The 23,822-nt window shown below is 50.6% G+C and overlaps 1 protein-coding gene across 3 annotated transcripts in view; it reads right to left on the bottom strand.

Moving 5' to 3' along the window:
• The window catches only part of DDX46 (DEAD-box helicase 46), a 1,330,317-nt gene that overhangs the window by 122,115 nt on the left and 1,184,380 nt on the right, over positions 1-23,822 (bottom strand). For all 3 annotated transcript variants that reach the window (XM_069652574.1, XM_069652572.1, XM_069652573.1), the window contains exon 20: positions 15,245-15,463. In XM_069652574.1, the coding sequence (XP_069508675.1) occupies positions 15,245-15,463 (219 nt within the window). The remainder of the gene's footprint in view (positions 1-15,244; positions 15,464-23,822) is intronic.

Below are 23,822 nucleotides of genomic sequence, written 5' to 3'. Positions count from 1 at the left end.
GAGCCAAGAGCACTTCCCATCTGGTGCCGCTAGTAATGGGTGAGGAAGAGAAAGGAGAGAGGACAGAGACCATATGGGGGGTGGGGAGGTTCATATGTTAGAAGAAGGAACAGCAAAGAATGTCAGTGATCGTCTGTCTAGAGGAGGCATTCATGTAGGTGTCTGCGATGGGCAGGCCAGGGCTGGATCTCAGGAGTGCCTTCTTAAGTTTCTTCCTTCCAGACTTCGTGAGAGAGGGAGGATAGGAGCTGGAAAAGCAGTTAGAGAAGATAGGGGAGTCAGAGAGCACCATGGGGGCTGAGACGGTAGGAGGGGGGGGAGGAAACAGAGGATAGCAGGTGAGAGGGTCAGAAGCGCAATGCAAAAATAGAATCTCACCCGGCAGCCAAGCAGACAGACATCAGTGAGCACGCTGGAACTGCCCAGCTTAACAGATCAATAACAGATTGGAAAGCACACAGGTTCGATATTTGCCAGAAGGCACTCAAAAGCACTACAAAATGATGGATGCACAGTTGGAAGCACACCTAGGTTTGAATTTTGCCAGAAAGCACTCAAAAGCAGTACAAAATAGTGGATGCACAGTTGGAAAGAGTTTTAAAGAATTGGTTTTCTTTTTCTTTTTAAACAGGGAATTAAGAATGCAGTAGAGAAGCAATCAGTACGAGGCACATCACGATGCATAGTACAGTTTGTGTAGAGGTTATAGATTAGGTAGGTAGGAAGGAAAAGCAGCAGGCAAAAAGTGAGCAGTCAGTCTTCAAGGACGAAGGGTGGACCAATGCAAGCCACATTGCTTACCAGGGCAATTGAAGTAGAGCATGCAGGGGACCAAGTCAGTGAGAGTCCTTGAGAGAGTAGTTGAAGGGAGAGGTGCCTTCGTATGGGGGGCTGGCTTAGCCTGCCAGTTCCCTGATTGGTCTCAAGTGGTATAGGCTGGACAATCGCAGTCATTGCGGGCTGGTGAGGCACTTGTTTGGCAAGTATAATGTTGGCCATGTTGAATGCTGTGAATTTAATCCCTTCACATTCTACATAGCAATACGGATCTCAGTCATAATCTGAAATAATCAAACCATATCCAATGTGCCTTGCGCATATCTACACTTGCTTACCAACCAGCAGGACTCAAACCTACAAAAATAACCCCCCACCTCCCCCCACCCCAGTCCCCTAACCCCAGTCCCCTAACCCCATCTGGGTACCCATCCTGCACATACCAAAAACAAAACGCAAGAGCGTGGACCCCAAGAACCCACAACCATTGCGACACCCAGTCATGACCGGGCCACTGGGAATTGCAAGACACCCCTAAAGTACGCTTCTCACCATAAAAACTTTCCAAAAGATCCATCACAAACCCCGAAATGCTACAACCCCTGCCTTCACCCCTCACCACCACCACGTTACTCATGGGTCAGTGTCAATGTTGTCCCAGAAGTGAACCTTCGTCTCTTCCCTGGCAGTTACTACATTTATTTTTGCTGAAGGGAGGTTCAATTTCCGGAATTTCATGGCCCGTTACTTTTTCCGACTTGTTTGAACTTTTCCCTCTTCTGAAACTATACTTCGGCTTTGGGCCCCCGATGGGATTCATGCAAGTCCTTTAACAGCTGATCCGCCAGGCCTGCATCTTTTATATCCTATTTTCCCGCTCCACATTCAAAGTATAGAGCAGAAGGAAATCTCCATCGATACCTAATCCCATCAGACTGCAACCAAGAGGTCAACAACCTGCTTTTAAGTCTTTGATCCAAAAGGTATATGTAGATAAATCCTAGTATAAATGAACCGAGGCACTCTCCCACTTTAAGGAGTTCAGTTATCCCGCAGCACTTCCTCCTTATCCTTGAAGTAATGGCATTTGATTACAACCACTCTACGCCCTTGTCCAGCGCCTTGATGTATTCTGTCAAAACACAAAAATCCTTGTATCGTCCGCACCAAGCAATCACTGAAACATGGCGCTCACCCTCTTTTCCAGGTCCTCTGACGTTCGCCAGCTGCTTGAGGAAGGCCACAGAGTCTTATACTTTTCTTCGCTCTCTGTTCTCATTATCATCCAACTTGTGCCAAACCTCGCTCTCCAAGCCCCGACCCATTAATCAAAGTTCCCATCTGGGTCTCCAGGACTTATGTGGAAAGCTGGTTACTTTCCAGGGCCTCAACCCTATCTTCCACTTTCTCCAGCCTTTCCTTGAGTGCTATTGTGGATGACTGTAGCTCCGCCCGGAGGGCTTTAATCTCAGATAGAACGCTATGAATGTCAGACTGGAGAGCCTCTATAACCACACCCTACATCGCTTCTGCCATGGCAAAAGAATCTGCACCCCTGCAATGTGATTAATAGGGAGTCTTCTGCACAAGTCCCCCTAACCTGCAGTCGTCAACTTCCCAGGCAACCTCCATTGCGGTCTCACAAGGCTTCTGGTTATATAGTCTGGGGCGCACCACCTTTGAGGTCACATAAGGCATGTTGTTCCCTCTACCCGTATCAACAAGCCGCTCTTCAACTATGACGTTGGTTCTCCTTCAGCATCCTCTCCGAATGCCGCTTGGGCACAGCCTCCATATGACTGGGAGGTGGTCGCCCTAGACCCACAGCAACACCCATCCGTCCAGGCCTCACTAATTTAGCACCTCCACTGAGTCGTAGCCTGCTCTGCATTGCTGGGGTTTGTCCTACTCCTCGATCCCTCTCACCACGGCCAATCCCAAGGCTGCCACTGCAGTTCAGTGACTGGGTACCTAGCTGCCAAGTCCTGCACATCTCAGTCCTTCTTCCAAAGCCATTTGGGCATGGCCACTTGTGCCACGGTCATCATCCTTGTTTCAGTGGTCATGTATAGCCGATCCAAAAACAAACACCCTTGGTGGCAACCAGGGCCATCAGGAGTCTGCTGCCATGAAAGCAATCCAATTTCTGTGTTCAGGGGTACGACGGAGTTCAAATTACAGTGCCACTATGAGGGGCTTGTCATTCACACTGCCATCTTCTCCGCGTTCCCACTGCAGATTCTTACATTTTAGAAATCCCAGAAACTAAGCTGGGGCCTCTGAAATTTGAAAAATCACACACACTTGGTGAATGGTAGTGTAATCCACACCGATGCACTCTCCATGGTAGTTACATGACACCCAATGGAAGTGAGGGTGCCCCGAGGTATAAGTATGACCACCTGCCACAAGCCCAATAGTTCCTTAGTACATTCCACCACAAGAATGTAGGAACATTCTGAGGCGAATGAGGGCGATGAATCTGCAAAGGAGACACTTCATCTATTAGAACTAACTTTACTCATGGGGTATGCATCTTCTTCTTTTAATGGATACCATATACTGTACCAATTCTTAATCTTTGAAAAGTCTCCATTAAAGTCCTCCTGCATCACAATGGGATGTCAGTGGGAAATCACTCAAGGAGAGGTTTCAGATCAGTGAAGGAGTTGAGAGGACCAGTAGTTCGATAGAGAGCCAGAAAAGTGATAGAAATAGGAGGAAGGATTTGAATAGTGCCATATTTAAATGAGGAAGATGTGATGTCAGAAGAGGCTCCGATAAGGGCCTTATTGATAAGGAAAAACACTCCACCACCCTTCCCAACAGTTTGGGAAGTGGAAGATGGTAGCAGCATCAGTGTAGTGCGAGGGGTCAGAAATGAAAGTCAGACACAAAGTTGTCATTTCTTGGTTAAAGACTTTCATTAACTTAAATGGGTTGGGGAAATGCCTCTCTGACCCTGCCCTGAGAGGTGTTTCCCTACCTAAAATAAAAAACGAAGTATCTGTCTTTGTCAGGATGTCGTGAATCAAAAGCCGTCCTTGTGTCCAAACGTCCTATCCTGACCCTCGCACTATAAACAAAATAATCAAGTGAAAAGGGAATTGTCTTAAACCCAGTATTTGCAAGAAAAGGGTTCTTAAATGGAGAAGACCTTCATTCCAGAGGGTGATTTCCTTTCCCTAGATTCTTCACTGGCATCACAAACGTCTCTGGGTCTAACAGTTCCTTGTCTCTTTCTTGGCCCACCACAATCCTCTTAGATAAAAACTGTTCAACCTTGTAAGTTCTTCTTTAACACAAGTTCTTTCTTTGTTTATCAAACACGGTTTCTACTCAACACTCCTTGTAGGCTTGCAATTTGCCAGGTATACTCCCCTGCCAGGACTCTTTATGTCATTCCAACTGCCTGGTGTACTCCCCTGCAGGACTTCTCTTGCACTCACAGCTGCCTGGTGTACTCCCCTGCCAGGAAGTCTCTTGTTGTACATTCAACTGCCTGGTGTATGCTTGCCAGGACTTCTTATATATTATAGTTTCTCTTTACATCCAAGTAGCATACACCTTTCTTAGCTTGCTAGATCTACTCGATTCACAGTTCTTTTAAGCTATCGCCACATTTGCATTCCCTTCTTATTGATGTTCGGATTGGCACTCTGCCCTTTTCAATTCACAAACATTCTTATTTTATTTTCTGTAACTTCACAATGTTCAATTGCTGTTTGGCGCAGCCGCTGAAACGCCTCAGGGTGCCCATTCTGCTCAAGCTGACTCACCGACTCTGTATTGCGTCTTCAGACTCGCACGCGCGTACGCAGCATAACTTCTCTGGTTTCTCTTCCGGTAAGGACAACACTGCTTCTCCTGGCATGCCTTGCTCGCACCACGTTACTTTCCTTTTCTCTTGGCGAGCTCTTTTACTCTGCTACTCCGGCTCACGCCTCCAGCTTCCGCACACCTGCTCGTGCCTCCAGCTTTCGCACACCTGCTCGTGCCTCCAGCTTTCGCACACCTGCTCGTGCCTCCAGCTTCTGTCCACTTTCAATGGAGATGCCACGTCTTCTCCCGGACTCCCTTTCGTAGTTCGGTCGCCATTTTTAAAGATCCCGTGCACAGGTGTTTTCATCCAGCAACTAGCACGCTCATTAGGCCCGGCTACTCTATCAATTTCTTCCTCCTCCTCCTCCTCGTCTCAGTACTTAAGTTGTTGGAATTGAAGTCCATTGATCCAGGGCACTGTACCAATACTGTTTTGGTCTCTGTGCTTGATGATCTGACGCTAATTGCTGATCAGGGTGGAGTGGCGGCATTGATCCTGTTGGATATTTCTGCCGCTTTTGATACTGTCAATCACTCCATCCTGATCAGTCGTTTTTCAGCTGCTGGGGTATCTGGCTCTGTTCTTTCATGGTTTCATTCTTTTCTTTCTGATCGCTCGCAGGCATTATTGCTGCAGCCCTTTCTTTCGGCTGTCAATGCTTGGGTGTGTAGAGTTCCTCAGGGTTCTGCCCCTTCTATTACCCTATTCAATATTTACATCCATCCTATGCTCGCTCTCATCCGCTCCCATGGCTTTAGATGCTACTCTTATGCTGATGAAACTCAGATCTTAGTTCGGCTGGACCGTCTCTATCTCGCCCATGCCACTCAGCTGAGAGACTGTCTACAGGCTGTGGGTTGCTGGATGAGCGACAATTGGCTTAAATTGAATGGGGATAAGTCTGAGGTTATGGTTGCTGGCTCTGCTGCGGCCACGCCGCCCCTGGCCTCACTCTTGGTGGCCTTCTTCATTTGGTTCCTTTCCTGCTGCTGTCCCTGTTAAGAATCGTAGTGTAAAAACGGTTGGCTTCCCTTTCTAGGCCTTGGTGATGCTAGAAATGCATTGGAGGGACAGGGCCTCCCTGTCCTTGTTGTGTAGTCCTTTATCATGTATGTGCTGTCTTGTTTTCCGCGCAGGAGTTCACGTGGGACTCCTGGCGGTGCAGATCTTTCTCTTTTTGTTTCGATGTATAGGCCCTTGGGATACCCTTATGGCACCCATGGGTGGAGGGGGGTACAACCCTGTACCCCTAGTGTATGTTATTGGGCACCTGTGTGTGGCCCACGGAGCAGGGTATGAGCTGGTGGCAGCTCCATGCTGAATTTGACAGGTGCTCTGAGTATCCTCCATTTCGGGATACCCAGGCCCAGCCGTTGTAATCAGTTGATTCCTGATAGGAGACAAGATGGCCCTTGTGGCCTCTTGCTTTCTATTGCCCGTTACCTTGTTTTTCCCAAAGTCCTGGGAAGCCCTGACTCTGTCCCTTCCCCCTGACTGGCTGTTGGGTGGAAGTTCCACATATGGTACTGTGGGGAAGTCCAGGCCAGACTGGCTGGTGCCTTCCCAATGACTGTATGTTGTGGGTACGCCCGTGGGGTGGGACCTGGGCGAATGGAGCGTGAGACCAATATGCACTTCTTGTTATGGGTTTCTGGTATGTGACACAAAGAATGAGACAGCCCTGCCCGAAACTGGTATGAATGTAGCGTGGAGTGCTGAATGGCTGGTTACTTGTCCCAATACACATTCTTTGTTGTGGGTGACTGGAGGGAAGTGAATGGCCTGAATGCAATGTGAGCCTAATTGGCTGCCTGCCTGCATGAATGAATGCCCTTCTGAATGATTGGTTGCCCCAGTGTGACCCAGCAGAGTGAATGAGAGACCAAACAGTATATCTGAGGACCTCTCACTGATGGAAATTGTTCAGAAGCTGAAGTTGATACTTGATGCTTAACCTTGAAGACAGCTGGAAGAATTGTTGCTGCTGTCCTTCGCTAATCTGAAAGCTACACGACTGTCAAGGAACTGATTCAAGAGAGGACCTGGCTAGGAGACCTCTCCCAGAGCTACGAGGGAATATCGTCCACCAGGCAACCCTCGCTGGAGCACCCGGGAAGTCAGTCCTCGTAAGGCTGCCAACTGGAGACGGAGACCGCAGCGGAATCACAAAGCAAAGCGCCCAGACAACGAAGTCCATCACCATCGACGACAAACCTAGTCAGCCGAAACCACAATGGCTCCATTGCCTAAGAACATTAGAAACAAGGATTCCCTGGCTCATCACCGACGACCGCTTTGTCCCGCCTGAGGAAGTCAAGGCCGCCGACGACCGTGGGAGGATTCACCGGTGAGTTTTCCGCCACCCGAAGAACACAGATGCTGACGACCCGATGCCCTTGCTGGGCCAAAGTTCTTCAGTAACTATTTGTGGCAACAAACTATCGTCATCGAGGTGCACCGCACGCCTCAGCTTGCAGGACGTTTGACCGATCGTCAACGAGCACTGCAAGAACCGAAGCTGCTGCATAGGACAACCGTGTTCACCTCTTTCTTCACCAAATTTCGACTACCCGTGGCTCCAGCCTTAAAGAGAGTGCACTCAAGAAGGGCCCATCGACTACTCTTCAAAGAACTCTACGAAACCAGGTACTTTGGGGTTGTGGAACCTTTTAGAAAGGGATCGAGACTATATTGAGCAGAATTGGACTGGGCTTGTCAATAAGCGTTGTTTACAGGTTGCCCAGGTGGGAGGATCCTCACACAGAACTGTCTCTAGGTAGACAAGAGACTGTGCTGCCATTGCTTGATTTAACTTGCATTCTTTCTTTGGTCTATCGTTGATTCATCTTATAATCTGATTCGTATGCCATATGAACTGTTAGCAGTTGATGCATTTCAAAGGAATCGATAGTTAAGAGTTGTACCACGTAGACCTGTATATATTTGCTATTTTAGTATTTTCAGAGTACAAGGTGTGTTATTGTGATTGTGTTTATAACCTTGAACCTTATTTATATAAAGAATGTTTTCACGAACAGTGTGTGTACATTCCTTTGTTGGTGCTTGGGGACTACACTGTACTTAAGAACCAGCCCGCATCACCTCCTGAGAGCTATGCCTTGATTGCTCGCCACGTTTTACTACTTAGAGAATCTTGGTTGGGGAACTCTGTGCTTCGACTCTGCTATATAGTGAGCAGGAGTGCAGATACCCCCTCCAGTCTTTACAGTCTTCCCAGATCAGCTCAGTTTGTCAGGCGAGTCATTTCCAACTGCAGATACTTAGAAAGGTATTGCAGTTCATGCCTTTTCCTCTTCGGGCTCTGGTGGTCTCTGCCTTGGTCCTTAGTCGGATTGATTGTTGCAATTCCCTTTATCTGGCACAGCCTGATTATCGGTTACATCGCCTTCAAATTTCACAGAATTCAGCTGCCCGCCTTGCCACCAGTTCCTCCTATAGACAGCATATGTCTCCAGTTCTGAAAGTGCTGCACTGGCTGCCGGTTGCCAAACATGTGTATTTTAAATATCTGTTTGGTGCACAGGGCTTTTCACGCAGCAGGCCTAGGTATTTGCAGTTGAAGTTTCGACCATATGTCCCCAGTCGTGTGTTGCGCTCTCAGGATAGTTTCCTTCTTGTTGCTCCAAAGTTCTGCCATACTAGAAATTGGCGGCCATTCTTTCTCCGTTATGGATGCTATTTTGTGGAATGCCTTACCTAATGCACTTTGCTCTATGGTTGCTTATCTGCAGTTTAGAACGGCCTTAAAAACCATCCTCTTCTAATTCTTCTTTTGTCCTTTTATAGTGCGTGTTCAGTCTTTTAGCGCCAGGTTATCTTTTGGTGTCAGTTGCGCTGTACCTTGGTACTAAAATGGATAACGTAACATAAAGGAGGGGGGGGACAGATGAATTCTTAGGAGGATAGCTCAGGGGCAATGCGCTCGCCTTGGAAACAAGATGGCACGAAGCAACACAGGTTTGATCCCCGGGTCCGCGCTTAGAAACCTCTGGGGATTAAGCGCGTTATGAATAACTATAATTATAATATATAATTATAGCAATAGGCCACTATGGTATTGGGTAATAAGGGTGTCTTCCTCATGAGAAAATGGGGAATAAAGCCACATCCTTCATATAGCCACCCTCATGGTCAGGTTCAGGTAGCGGCTGCCGTCCCCGGGTCACATGGAAGGAGGCGAACGCCGTGGAATCCGTGATGACTCCATTGGAGTCATCACAGTAGAGAGCACCAATTTAACAGTCACGTGGGGATAAGGAACAAGTAACTTATATGTAACTGTTATTCTCCAGCATGGGTCTGGCATGGATTCACATGCTCATGAATATTCCCGGTCAGGCTGGGAATCCGCGGTAAAGAAAAAATCAGTATCAGTTTCGTTTCTGATCTGTCTTTCTTAGTAGTAACCAATCACTGGTCTCTGGGTCATACTGCCCCCCAGCCAATGATTGCCCTCTCCCTAAGCCCCGCCCCTGGCAGCCATCCTCAGATTTGGTAGCACGTAAAGTGGCAGTATGACCAAGTGAAGGGCCGCAGAGGGGAAGGAGGGAGGGTTCGCATGTGAATCCATGCCAGACCCATGCTGGAGAACAACAGTTACTTGTTCCTTCTCCAGCATGGGGTCTGGCATGGATTCACCTGCTCATGAATATAAGAATACATAGCAGTACACACATGGACAACCACGGGAGGTGGCAAAGCTCAACATTAAGCATTACATAAAACTCAACATTAAGCATCTCTTACCTCCTCACCAGGCTCATCTTAAGCGAACAGGTTGCGCAGCACTGTTTGGCCGACTCTGGACTCCTCCCTGGAATCCCTGTCGATGCAATAGAATCTCGTGAAGGTGTGCGTCGACCTCCACGTAGCAGCCCTGCAGTTGTCTAGCAGGGGCACACCAGACAATAACACTGTGGTACCAGCGATCGCTCTGGTCGAATGTGCTCTCGGACGGCCGGGCAACGGTCGGTTTGCCAACCGATGACAGTGCATGATACAGCCGGAGAGCCATCTGGAAACGGAAGCCTTCGAGAGAGCCTTCCCTTGGTTCACAGGTCCCAAGTTCAACAACAGCTGTGATGTTTTCCGAAAACCCTTCGTTCGGTCCACGTATAACTTCAGCGCTCTAGCTACATCCAGCGAGTGCAAAGTCTTCTCGGCCAGCGACGAAGGCAACGGGAAAAAGACTGGTAACACCAAGGGCTTGTTGAGATGGAAGTCCGACGGCACCTTGGGCATGAAGGAGGGGTGCGTCCTCAGCACCACCCTCGTCTCGTGGAAAGTCAAGTATGGAGGCTTGCAGGAAAGGGCCTGAATCTCTCCCACGTCTCGTGCAGAGGTGATGGCCACAAGGAACGCTGTCTTCCACGACAGGAACTTCAACGGAGCCGAATGCAAGGGCTCGAATGGCGGGCCCATGAACCTGGTCAGCACCACGTTGAGCTCCCACGCCGGGGCTGGAGCCTTCACCGGCGGGAACGATCAGAACAGTCCTTTCATAAACTCCTTCACCAGGCGATGAGACCACAGGGACGACCGTCCTGCAGTTCTGGTGTATCGGGAAATCGCTGCCAGATGTATCTTGATGGAAGCATGAGCTAGTCCAGCTTTGGCCAGCGACAGTAAGTACGGTAGCACTTGAGGGGCTGTAATCCGTAGAGGGTTCATCTTCTGTGCACGGCACCAGACAGAGAACCTCTTCACGTGTGTCTGTAGCACTTGAGAGTTGAGGACACCCTGGCCTTTGCAAGAACCTCTCTGCAGTCAGCCGGGATATCGTACCCTCCAAACTCTAGTGCTGCAGGAGCCAGGCCTGCAAGTTCAGCGACTCCAGGTCGTGATGAAGAATGGCGCCACCTTCTCTGGAGAGAAGATCTGCGTCCGTCGACAGTTTGACTGGTGGGGACGCTGACAAGTCCAGAAGGTCTGGGAACCAGATCGGTCTCGGCCAACTCGGTGCGACGAGGATCATCCTGCAACGGGAACTCTTGAGTTGGTTGATGAGCCTGAGCAGCAACGGCAACGGCGGGAAACGCACAGAGGAACAGGCCGTCCCAGGGGAACGAGCAAGCATCGCCCATGCTCCTCAGCTGGGGGAACCTGCTGGCGAACCTCTGGCACTTGGAGTTTGTCGCTGTCGAAAACAGGTCGATTTGGGGTTTGCCCCATCGCCGGAAGAGTTGATCCACTTGATCCTGGCGTAGTTCCCACTCATGGCACGAGCGCAGCTCCCTGCTGAGTGAGTCGGCGATGGTGTTTTTTATCCCTGCTATATGAAAAGGTACCAGAAATATCCCCTGGGCAATGGCCCAGTGCCACAGATCCTGGGCTTCCTTGGACAGGGCTGGGGATCTGGTTCCTCCCTGCTTCCGGATGTAGAACATCCTGGTGGTGTTGTCGGTGAGGATCCTCACCACCTTGCCCTTCAGGGATGGGAGGAATGATTTGAGGGCCCAGAACACTGCTCGGAGCTCCGGTATGTTGATGTGGAGCGGCCTCTCCTCCGGGAGCCACAGGCCTCTTGCGTGAAAGATCTCCGGTGTGCGCTCCCCACCCCTCCAGGGAGGTATCGGTCGTCACCTGGTATGCTGGGGTCTGAAAGTCTGTGCCCGCTGCGAGATGTGCGCGGGTGCTCCACCATCGAATTGCTTGGCGGAATACTTCGTTGAGCGGGATCCTGTCCTCGAAGCTGCCCGTCACTTGCATCCAACGGGCGTCTAGGAACTCCTGCAGAGGACACATCCGAAGCCTGCACAGGCGCACCAGATAGATGCAAGAGGACATCATCCCGAGAAGGGACTTGATGGACCTCACTCTGGCCACGTCCGTGGCCAGCAGACGCTGTACCTTGCCCAGGGTGGCCTGCCTTCTTTCCTCCGACGGCGAGGCCAACTGCGCTACTGTATCGAGCTTGGCTCCCAGAAACAGCGCGACCTGCGACGGAACCAGGTGGGATTTGGGGAAGTTTATGGAGAATCCCAGGTCCGTGAGCAGCCGGACGGTCTTTGCTTTGTGTTCGACGGCGAGTTCCCTTGTCCCTGCTCGGATGAGCCAGTCGTCCAGGTAGGGGTAGACGTGGATCCCCTGCAGACGCAGCCACACCGCCACTGGTGCTAGGCACTTGGTGAACACCCTGGGCGCCGACTTCAATCCGAATGGGAGGGCCTTGAACTGGTAGCTTGGACTACGAACCTGAGAAACTTTCGGTGTCCTTTTAGGATGGGGATGTGAAAGTACGCATCCTCCAAATCCAACGAGGATAGGAAGTCGCCTTCCTCCAGCTGGCCCAGCACGTGCTGGAGGGTGACCATCCGGAACTTCTGTGCCTTGATGCATTTGTTTAGTTGACGCAAGTCCAGGATGGGACGCCAACCTCCCGTCTTCTTTCTGACGAGGAAGTATCTTGAGTATATTCCGGAGCCCCTGAGTCTCTTTGGGACGAGCTCGATGGCTCCTTTCTTGAGCATCGCACTTACCTCTAACAGCAGTTGAGGGACGTGATTTTTCTTCCTGGCCACAGGAGGAATTCGGGGGCACTTCTTTAGAAATTTCAGAGTGTGCCCATGGGCCAGGGCATCCAGCACCCAACGGTCGGTGGAGATGGACTCCCACACGCTGATGAACTTTGTCAGCCGGCCTTCCACCGGGGTGCTTCGGTGGGGGCCCAACGCAACGGCCGGTTCAGTCTTGCCACCTTGGCCTCCCTGGCGACGACGGCGAGATCCACCTGACTTGCCTCGTCCCATGTAGGCTTCTTGCGACGAAGAGCGGGCCGCCTGACAAGAGGTCGAGGAGCCGCCACCGAATCCTTTGGAGGCACCTTGCTTGCCTCCAGAGTTCCAAAAGGGCGGCCGCCGTTGCTGCAGAACTCCCAAAGCCCGAGCCGTCTCTGTGTCGGTCTTGATGGCCTGCAGTGACTCATCCACTGTCTTTCCGAACAGATTGTTCCCGTCGAAAGGCATTTCCAAAACCTTGGCTTGCACGTCTTGGCGGAAATCCATCGCCTTGAGCCACCCCGTCGTCTAAGGCAAACGCTGTTGCCCATCTGGCGGAAACCGGTGTCGGCAATGTCCGTGGCCACAGTTATGGCGTGGTGCGACGCCACCTCACTTTCCTGTAGGATCGCTAGGGCCTCTGCCCTCTTGTCGTCCGAGAGGAAGTCCAACAGGGGGGGGGGCGATCTTGTACCACAACTCCCTGTCATAGCGGGCCACAATAGCTAGGGTGTTGGCCGCCTTAATCGTCGTCGCCGCCGCCGACCGGATAACTCGTCATCCCATGGCATCTAGTTTCTTTCCCTCGCCATCCGGTGGGGAAGTTGAAGCCGAAGCCCCCCCCCCCACTTGCTTTTTGGCCGCTGCCGAGACGACCGAATCTGGGGTCGGTTGTGCCCTAAGGCACAAAGGGGCACCGTCGGGGACCCGGTGCTACTTCTCGTACCGGTCCCTTTTGGCAGGCGTCGCGGACGGGTTCTTCAGGAGAGCAAGTCCCTCGTCCCAGATGTCATCCAGCAACGGTACCGCGGGGACCGGCTTCCTCCTGGCCTCATGCCGTTGGTAGAGGAAGCCTTCCTCCTCCTTTTCTTCGGGGCAGAGCTGAAAAAGCTCAGATGCCCTGGCAATCATGGCATGGAAGGAGCCAATTTCGTCGGGAGGAGACGCCCGAGGAATCGAAGACGGGAGGTCAGTCCCGTCGTTGCCGCCATCATCATCCGTCCCTGGCGTGTCCGTGTCCGTTCCCGTGTCATCCCTCGGGACCGGGGAGGGCGACAAAGGCTGAGAAGGCTGTGAGGGCCTAAGGGGAGTCGGATGAATTCTCCTCTTCTTGTTTGGAGGGCTTCCCGACAGACCTGGTTCAGCTGGGTCGTCCGTCGGGGGTAGGGGCAGTCTCGTCCTTATCTCTGTGCATAAGGCTTGGATTGCCGTCAAAATGGCCGCCGAGTTGTCTTGTGGTTCGGGTTCTGACGGGCGTGCCGGGAGCGACGGTTGTTCCTCCTCCCCAGGAACCTCATCGTCGCCACCCTCGCTCTCGTCGTCCCCCTCGTCGGGATCCCTCCCGTGGGGCCGGGCCTCTTCCAAATTCTCGGTCAGTTCCTCCTCGGAGGTTGTGTCCGTGTCCGACACGGCTAACGCCCCTCCCTCTTTTTCCACTGGGGTTTTCACAGTGGTCTTCTTGACGGACTTAAAAAAGGATTCCCTCCGAGGAGGCAGGGAAACTCTGGGCCAGAGGTCGCCTCCACTGGGATAGCCTCCACAGACTTCTGCCAGTGCCGCAGCGACTCCCTCAATCGAGGCCTTGGCTGGGATCAAGGCCATCACCACCTTGGGTGTGCTTGAGGCCTTCACCTTAGTGGGAGGGTCACCGCCTTGCTCCCCTTTGGCCTGATCCTTCGAGATCGACTGGGGCCTCTCCAGAAGTTTAGCCGGGTTCTCGGATTTTCTCTTCCCTGAGCCAGAGCGTTGGCTCATGGTTGATGGCGTCGGTGAAGGTGTGCCCTGCCTGGCAGCCGAGGAGCCCGATCGTTCGGCGCTCCCGGTGCCCGCAGACTCACGGTGCTTTGCCTTCTGTTGGGCCCCCGCAGTAAAAGCTCGAGAGCTATAGCACGAGGACTCCCAACACTTGAACGTGCGGTAAAAATCTGAGGATGGCTGCCAGGGGCAGGGCTTAGGGAGAGGGCAGTCATTGGCTAGGGGCAGTATGACCCAGAGACCAGTGATTGGTTACTAAGAAAGATCAGAAACAAAACTGATTTTTTCTTTACCGAGGATTCCCAGCCTGACGACGGGGAATATTCATGAGCATGAGCATGTGAATCCATGTCAGACCCCATGCTGGAGAACCAGGTTTCTGCGATACCAAGAAGTAAAAGTTGAGGGCGATAAGAGTCAAAGTGATCAGTGATGTAGAAAACCCCATTGCCCGAAGAGCATTTTTACTATGAAATTCATTTGAAACAAACTATTTGGCCTGCCTAGTTATCACTGAATGGGCATAAAAACACTACGTTTATATTTTTGCCTTTGCTTTAGGCCAATAGCTTGTCCATTCACTTGCAGGTTTGTGCTGGGTTTCTCAGGAAACATTTTCCTCTGGCATCTCAGTGCAACACCTTAACAGTAGGGCCCTCTAGATCCAGCAGCATATTGCCAAAAATCAGTAGCCCATCGCAGGAAGTATAGCAAATACATTATTTGTTCATAGAACTCGGATTAGGGATTGTTTCTTTTTAGGTTACCTCAGGTTGATTTATTAACTGCTTGACCCTGTGGGGGTTGAAGCTTCAAGGGCCAGTGTCTTCTTCAATTTACAGGTGATATCGTCAGGCTACCTCAAATCCATCTTACTGAAGAGGTGAGATATACTCATCTACTTTGTAAAATTAGGATGTGGACAATTTGTCTACCATTCTCTGTTGATGAAATCTGGTAACCCAACTTCCTTTGGGATCACCACCTCCATGGAGAAGTGCAACAGGAAATATTTTTCCTTTTAGAGCCAAACAGCAGTAAAACCTATAAGCACATTTTATAAATTACATTTCCAATCAATAAAAATAAACAAGAAACTACATATACACCTTTCATTTTCTTTTAGGTGTAAAATGATAAAACCGTTACTTGCCTGTGGAAAGTCATTAATCTCCAATTCCTCCTCATATCTCTTAAATGATTCATTCTGAGCACCATCCTGTTTATCATCATCTTGTTTATCGACAGGCACGTAGTTGAGCTTAGCATTAATCTTCTCAGCAAGTTGTTCAGCAATGGTCTTAGCAGATACTGTAGGAGCCTGAATGGTCCCTCCTCTTAGAATTGCATTTGTGGCCTGTTGCATGACATCCTGCAAGTAACAATGCAAAGCAAGTCATTTGTTTGTACTCACAGCAAAGTGGTGTCTCAGAACAGGTAAATAGTTTGGCAGAACAAAGCTGACCAACATTGTTGACAAGGATATCTTCATCTGCAAGCAGACCTGTACAATGGGAGGATAGAGAAAGTCATGGGGTATGGGAGGAACATTCTACCATACAACAGAGTAAGTGGGGAAGACATTTGAATCATGCAATGATTGTGGTGGAAATCAGCACTGCAGTACGGTAATCAGTAGGACAGTATGGGAGCAAGTGAGATGCCGAGGAAGAGGCAACCAAAACTAAACTTACAAAGTGAGTGCATGTGTAACAAAGACAGCGTGTTGAGTGGCTTCACAGTCATTGAATGTGCATGACAAACAAGCAGAACAAATGCCCCATGATCACACCTGGGCAACATTACAATGTAAACATTGACAATTTCCTTCAAAAAAATTAAAAAGATGTTCTTAAAATGGTGCAGAATTAAAGGGTTAGTAATGGAGGCAACTGCTAGTGAGACACTTTGTGCATGCACCATGACATTATAACCCTATCCTCTATGGTCTGACCTTTTCTAAGGCATTGGGCCTGGAATGCCTTTAGCACAATGGCACAATCAAAATGAATATCCGTGTGTCATGCCACGTCCCTTCTCATTGGCTGGGCCATGGGTCTTACTAGATGGTAAAGCTTGTTTGCCACTCCCTGCTCACATGACTGGCTGTCTACTGTTTCCACACGTTCTCACTGGTAGGTAAGAATTGATGTAGTAACCCTGTGGGAGACTACACAACCTCTGTCCTCTTGGTATATGGTAACCCACCTATTGGTATACACCTGTACTACACAAGTTGGTAGGGTGACTGAGCAGCCAGGCTCATCTCAAGAGGGGTAAATGTGAGCTGTAGAGCTGTAGCAATGAAATCCACCAATACAAGTAGCCAAGTTACTTACCAACTGGTAACATTCTTTTGACTGGATGTTCCTCCAACGTATTCCACATCTTTGACATGTAATGTCCACAGCTGTGCACTTCGGAAACTTTTTCGGCAGAGGGCGTCCTGCGTCAATGGCGTCAGGTCAATCTCCCTCGAAGGCCTCCATCGAGGGCGACATCACAGGATGTTATAAATAGGACGCATGGCACCTGTAGCCCCAGTTTAAGTTTTTTCCCTCAGTACGTGTGGCACCAGTCTCATGCCTGCTTGACTGCATTTAGCCTTGCGGAAATGGAAGCTGCAATCGCATAGGAAATTCTCCTGAGGGGCAGACTGGGAGGGCGATGTCGAATACGTTGGAGGAACATCCAGTCGAAAGAACGTTACCAGTTTGTAAGTAACTTGTTCTTCAAATGGATTGTGTCCTCCAACGTATTCCACATCTTTGACAGACTCCCAAAGCAGTACCAGTAAATGGAGGAGGGAAAAGAATTTAGAGTACCCAATTAGATTGCGGAATACAGAACCACCTTCCCAAAGGCCATATCCTGACCATGGATTGTATCCATGGAATAATGTTTTACAAAGTTGTGGATGGAAGCTCATGTAGCGGCATCTCAAATATTCCTAATAGGAACACCCCCGTTGGAGGGCGGTGGAAGTAGCAATGCCCCTAGTGGAATGAGTTCTCAACCCTTCATGAGGGTCCTTACACGCCAATCAATAACACTCCGTAATGGTGAGGATAATCCACCTGGACAAGGTCTGTTTGGTAACAACCTGGCTCAATCGGTGTCCAGCATATCCAACAAAGAGTTGATCGCCCACTCTGACCCTGGACATCCTAGAAATGTAAAAGCTCAGCGCTCTCCTAGGATCCAACCAATGGAGTCGCTCCTCTTCCTTACCAGGATGAGGAGGAGGGTAGAAAGATGGAAGAACCACCTTTTGACTATAATGATATTCAGATACTACCTTAGGTGGAAAAGAGGGACGTACTCTCAGTACAACCCTGTCCTTGTGAAACACAGTAAAGGGTGGCTTAGATGAAAGTGCCTGCAATTCACTCACTCTGCGAGCAGAAGTAACCACAACCAAGAACACAGACTTGAAGGACAGTAATCTCAAAGGACAAGAGTGCAAAGGTTCAAACGGAGCACCCATGAGAAATTACGAAACCAAATTCAAATCCCAAACCGGCACCTGAAAAGGGGACGGCGGGAATACATTAGTCAGTCCTTTAAGAAAATGAGAAATTAAAGGAATCTTAAAGTAAAAGCATTCTTCAGACGAGCGCTTAAGGATAGACAGCGCCGCCAGGTAACCTTTAATGGTACCCACTTGAAGGCCCCTGTGGGCCAAAGAAAGTAAGAAAGATAAAACCATAGTAACGGAGCACTGAAAAGGCTCAACATTGTGATCTCTGCACCAGTCGCAGAACTTACACCAACGGTACAGGGATTTAGTTGCAGGCCGCCTGGCCGAAAGCAACACCTCCATCACGTCATCCGGGAGGTCCCAATCCTTATACCTCAACCTTTCAGATACCAAGCGTGAAAGGTTGAGAGTCTTGACCTCTGGATGGAGAACCTGACCGCCCTCGCGCGAGAGCAGATCCTCTTGGTAGGGAAGACGGCGTGGAGGGCAGATGGACATTTCTAGAAGGTCTGGGTACCACGCTCTCCTGGCCCAATGAGGATCATGTGGGAACTAAACCTCTGTAACCTCTGCAACACTTGAGGAATGACGGGGACTGGAGGAAACGCATTAAGCTGTGGGAATGACCAGTCCACCACAAACGCGTCTCCTAAGGCTCCTCTTGGAGGAAATTTCCTTGAGCAGAATCTCTCTCACTTCCAGTTGACACTGGTGGCAAAGATCCATTTGCAGGGTTCCCCAAAGGGCGAAGATCTCCTGAAGGACTTCCTGAGCCAACTCCCACTCGTGAGAGACCGTGCTCTGCCTGCTCAGAGCATCTGCTGCCGAATTTACGTCTCCGGCCAGATGAACTGCCGAGATAAACATTTCCTGTTGGATGGCCCAGAGCTGCACTGCCTCTCGTACAACGAAAGTGACCCTACCCAGCCCCCCTTTTTGTTGAGGTAATGCATGGCCACTTTGTTGTCCATCATGATCAGAACACTCTTCCCCCATACAGAGGGCAGAAAAGCCTTCAGGGCTAGCCTAATGGCCCTCAGCTCTAACAAACTGATGTGGGGTCTGGACTCCGACAGAGACCAACGACCGCTGGCGGTCAAGTCGTTGGCATGAGCGCCCCATCCTCTGAGGGAAGCATCCGTCACTACCGTCACCTCTGGCTACAGTTGCCAAAACTGTTCCCCCCTCATCAGGTTCCCCTCGTGGCCCACCACATAAGATCCTGGGAGACCGAGAGTGGAATCTGAACGAGATCCGACATCTTGCCGGAGAACTGTGACCACTGCACCTTGAGAGCCCACTACAGGGATCTCATCCACAGCGGGCCTCTGGCACCAGACAAATGCAGGATCCCATGAAGCTGAGCAACCTTAAGAATTTGAAAGCCGGAAGACTTTGGACATGTTGAAACTTGCCCACCATCTGCACAATGTTATGAGCCCTTACCTTGGGAGGCTAGCACTTCCAAGGACGTGTCTAAAACAGCCCCGATGTACTGGAGCTGTTGGGAAGGTGTCAGATACGACTTCTTGAAATTCAGGGAGAAGCCCAACTTGTGGAGGGTGCAGCAGGTGACACCGAGATGATCCAATGCTAGCTCGGGAGAGCGGTCACCGATCAGTCAGTCATCCAGGTAGGGGTAGACATGAATCCCCCCTCCCCTGAGGTATGCTGCCACCACTACCATTAGCTTGGTGATGATCCTCTGGGAGGAGGTCAATCCGAACGGCTGGACCCGAAACTGAAAATGCGAGCTGCCAGCCGCAAACCTCAGGTACTTCCTGTGCGCGGGATGAATCGGAACATGAAAGTAAGCATCTTTGAGGTCCAGAGACACCAACCAATCCTGAAGTTGAAGGGCCTGGAGGACTTCAGAAAGAGTGACCATCTTTAACTTGTCCTTCCTGAGAAGTTGGTTCAACCAACGCAAGTCCATGATGGGTCTCAATCCCTGTCTTTCTTTGGGATCAAGAAATAAGGGGAATACCATCCCTTGTTCCTCTCCGCTACAGGCACCAGTTCTATAGCGCCTTTCTCCAGCAGGCTCAAGATCTCCTGTGCAAGGAGCGGATCCGGAAGCTTCTAAGAGTTTCCCCGGTGGATTGTCATGAGGCCGCTGAAGGAAGGGAAGGCAGTAGCCGTGGACTATGGTACCCAGAACCCACGCACCTGAATTAATGGCACGCCATTCTTCGAAATGCTGAGACAGTCTGCCCCCAACCGGTGAACCATGGGACATGGCCTCATGACTGTTTGGAAGCGGCTGCGGCAGTGCCTGAAGGCAAAGAGGCAGCTGCCTGAGCGGCTTTGGTACCACGATTTCCCCGACCACCACAGGTACTTTTTCGCTGGCCCCTTTGACTGGCGGCCCCCCTCGTTCTACCAAAGGAGGAGTAGTAACGAAAGGAACCTCCTCTCCACTGCGGGCCCTTAAGACGAAAAAGCAGAGGTTGACGCTCTGCAGTTCTTAAAGATTTGCCCACGGCTTTTGAGGTCTGCAACCTCTCAAGGCTCTCGTCAGCCTTGCTGCCAAACAAATGTGCGCCATCAAAGGGCATGTTGAGAAGACGGGCCAGCACATCCGTAGCAAACCCTGACTTCTGCAACCACGCAAATCTGGGTAGAACGGCGCTCGCAGCCATGGACCGGCTAACACTGTCGGCCGTATCCAAACCCAACTGAAGGGATTCACACATGGCATCCTTGCCATCCTGCACGAGAGCAAGTAACCCATCCCTTTCTTCCCCCTTGGGAATATGTTAGGCCGCCAAAGAAACACAATTCCACAGAGTGTGTGGAAATCTTGCCAAGACACACGTGGAGTTGGCCAATTTCAAGGCCATGCTCCCAGAAGAAAATACCTTCTGGGCCCAACCGTCGAATAGCTTGTCGTCCCTATCCGGAGGGATGGTAGGGTACGCCACCTGCCTCGAGGTAGCCGTAGCCGCCTGAACCACCCAACTCTCAGGAGTGGGGTGAGTAGATAAATAGCTGGGGTCGCTAACAGAAGGACGGTATTTCTTGGTTAAAAACCTATTAACAGCCTAAGAGATTCCGAGGACTGCCAAGCAGCTGCCACCCTTTTCTGCAAGGTAAAATGAAATGGCCAAACCGGGTCAGATGACGGACCTTGATCTACGATGCCCGTTAGATCATCCTGCACAAAGTCTTCAGGAGGACTGGAACAGACTATATACTCCGAGACTCATGCCATGAGCCTCCTATAAGAAGACTCTGCATGAGCCACAGGCTCAGGTCTACTAAATTCCACTTCCGGGGAAGTGTCCAACCCACTGGCATCATTGAGGGTCTGCCTCAACTCCTCCGACTGACTGTCTCCAGAAAAATGTGGAGCTTCATCAAGTTCACCAGGGTCCTCAAACTCAGGACCTGTCCTCCTCTTCATAAATATAAGCTAGCGGGAGGTGAAACCCAGGTCTGGCGACAGAAGAGGGCCTTGAGTCCAAAACTGGCCTGACAGACTTTGACGTAGCCTTCCTTGGAGGATCCACGATACCCGGGTACTCCAAAGGCAGATTGAGATAGCGCGAAGGCTTCGACGTCGAGAGCATCAACAACCTTGATGTCGAGATCGCTGAAGGATTCGGTGTCGACACAGGTGCTGACAGCACCGTGGGCTGATACGACAGCAAAGCGGCCACGTCCGAATCGGACGGACAGGGCGCCGAACGAGTTGACGCCGCCCTCGATAGGTTGCTGCAGTCTCGCTGGAGACTTTGACCGAGACCTAGAGACACGTCTCTTTTTTTCGACTCTTTGAATCCTTGTCCGTACGGTACCTCAAAGGCTCCTGATGCGAGTCGCGGACCTGAGCCCGAAGACGTATGAGCCACGGTACGAGACCGATCCTGGCCGGCTACGTCAGAAGGCGTGACCCGACCCGTGCCCTGCGATTGAAAAATGGCTAAGATGGATTGTTTGAACGCTGCCCATTCCTCCGGAGTCAAGGACTTTGGAGGATGGTGCTTCGAGGACGGTTACGTGCTCTACGAGGACGGGGAAGACTACCGGTGACGGCGCTTCGTAGAGTGCTGGGACGAGGAAGACGAGTGGCAGGAACCACTCCGGGACTCCTCCCAATGAGGAGAGTCGCCCCTCGGGTAGTCGGTGGAAACCCTCTTCGACTTGGAAGTCCGGGACTTAACAGGCTTAGAGCCCCTACCTACCTGGAGCTTCCCCTTCCACAAGGCCTTGGAAGTCAGCGACTGGCATTTCGAGCAGTTGTCAGTGTCGTGCGACTCGCCCCGGCACCACAAACAAATGCGGTGGGGGTCGGTAAGCGGCATCTTCGACTTGCAGTCCCGGCAGGTCTTGAAGCCAGGCCGCAGAGTCGGAGAGGGCAAAGAGAAAGACATCGTAATGATGAACACACGAGTCTCACGAAGTTAACACGTTCGCGGAAAAAACTGAACCGAGGCTACAGGTGCCGCGCGTCCTATTTATAACATCCTGTGACGTCGCCCTCGACGGAGGCCCTCGACGGAGATTGACCGGCGCCATCGACGCAGGACGCAATCTGGCAAAAAAAGTTTCCGAAGTGCACAGCTGTGGACATTACATGTCAAAGATATGGAATACGATGGAGGACACAATCCATTCGAAACACTTCTACTCAAGGTTTGCGCTATAAATAATTATTTGACATCCGTTTTTAAATATGCATTCTTTAAAAAGGGCAATATATGCAGCAATCAAAAACACTTTCTCAGAATCAACACAAAGCAAGTAGATTCTCTTTATGGATGCTTCTTACACACCCTGAGGTGACTTCACTAACTAGGACAGTAATGGCATTTATACATCACTTGTACACTTTGTAACTTCTGAGGTTTGTGGAAAAGGAAAGGTGAAGGGAAGGAAAAAGGTTAAACGGGTTCTCAGAGCATGTGAGCACTTTTAAATCTTCCAATGAAGTCTAGATAAAAATCTTTCCCAACAATATTAGTTTAAAACCAATGCATCACCTATGAAGACAGTAAGTATAAAAGTCAAATAGAAGAGAAGAGTCTGCAGGGAGCCAGGACAGCCAAAGTCAATTGGAGCACAGTCTATGGAGCCGAGGCACTTCTTAGATAGTAAAAGTCTTGCACAAGATTCGACGGTTTGTTGAAGAAAAATCACTGTAGGGTCACAAGTTGTTACACTTGTGAAGGGTAGAGCTGAAATCAACTCTAGAAAAGCAGAGGGTAGAGCTGAAATCAACTCTAGAACAGCAGCTACTGCACGTCTCAACTGAGAAGAGCAAGCTACAGACAATGAGTTAAGTACCCCAAGTCAGAACAGTACTTTTGGTTCGAAGAGTGGTTCAGCTGGCTTCCAACTGGTTGCAGTGATGCAGATACTGTGTTCCTGGGCCTCAGGCGTAGGGACAAGAAGGACGTCCAGAGGACTCCTACACAGCAAGTCAGAGGCAGCTACAGGCTCTTTTCACATCAGCGGCACTTTGCGGTTTCAGCACTCGTAAACAGCACCACTGGGGATCTTGGATACCGGTTGGGCTTCCTTCACTCCTTGAGTCCTGCACTCTGGTGAGGGGACGCGAGCTCTGGTCGTTCTGGGGAAACTCCTGGAGCTTTTGGCCGGATCACAGACTTTGCACCCGACTACGGATTTATCGACCCCTGGCACTCGGTTCCTGCAGCAGCAAAGAAGTACAGCCAGTTGGGGTAGGTCTTCCAGTGGAGTTCGCCTCAGGGTTAGTTGGTCCAACTAACCCAAGGGAAGAAGGCCTCCCTTGGGGAGCTTCTCTTGTCAATCCGAAAAAGGAGTTTCAGCACAGCAGCAGGGCTTCACTGGGCAGCTCAACGGTCCAGGAGGATGCAGCAGCTTCGTTCACGGTTTCTTCGTCGGGTTGCTCGGTCTTCAGTCACAAAACCCCTCGCCTTTTAGGCAGGGTTCTCCCATTCATGCACAGCCTAGCAGTCATTCAAAACGCAGGGTGGCTGTCCTTCAAGGCCAGCCAGCCAATCAGGACTGGGTGCATTCAGGTTTCCCTAGAGGAAAAGGACAGGGGAGTTTCAGGCACCTCCTTTACTTCCTGCCCTTGCAGACACAACGTAGCCAGAGGCAGGTTTCAGTACTGAAGCTCGCCAAAGGCAAAATGAACAAAGGGCTCAAACTGGGGTTGGCACGCAGAGTAAAACCCAAGAAAGACCTCACAAAAAGAAAAATGGCAAAAAAGAAGACTGGTGCCATTATTACACATTTGTCACCCATAGGTGCTACACTG

This window comes from Ambystoma mexicanum, chromosome 3p (assembly GCF_040938575.1).
Source record: "Ambystoma mexicanum isolate Mex_15411 chromosome 3p, UKY_AmexF1_1, whole genome shotgun sequence".
NCBI lineage: Eukaryota > Metazoa > Chordata > Amphibia > Caudata > Ambystomatidae > Ambystoma > Ambystoma mexicanum.
The sequence above is the reverse complement of the archived record's forward strand: the minus strand, read 5'-3'. Positions and strand labels throughout refer to the sequence as shown.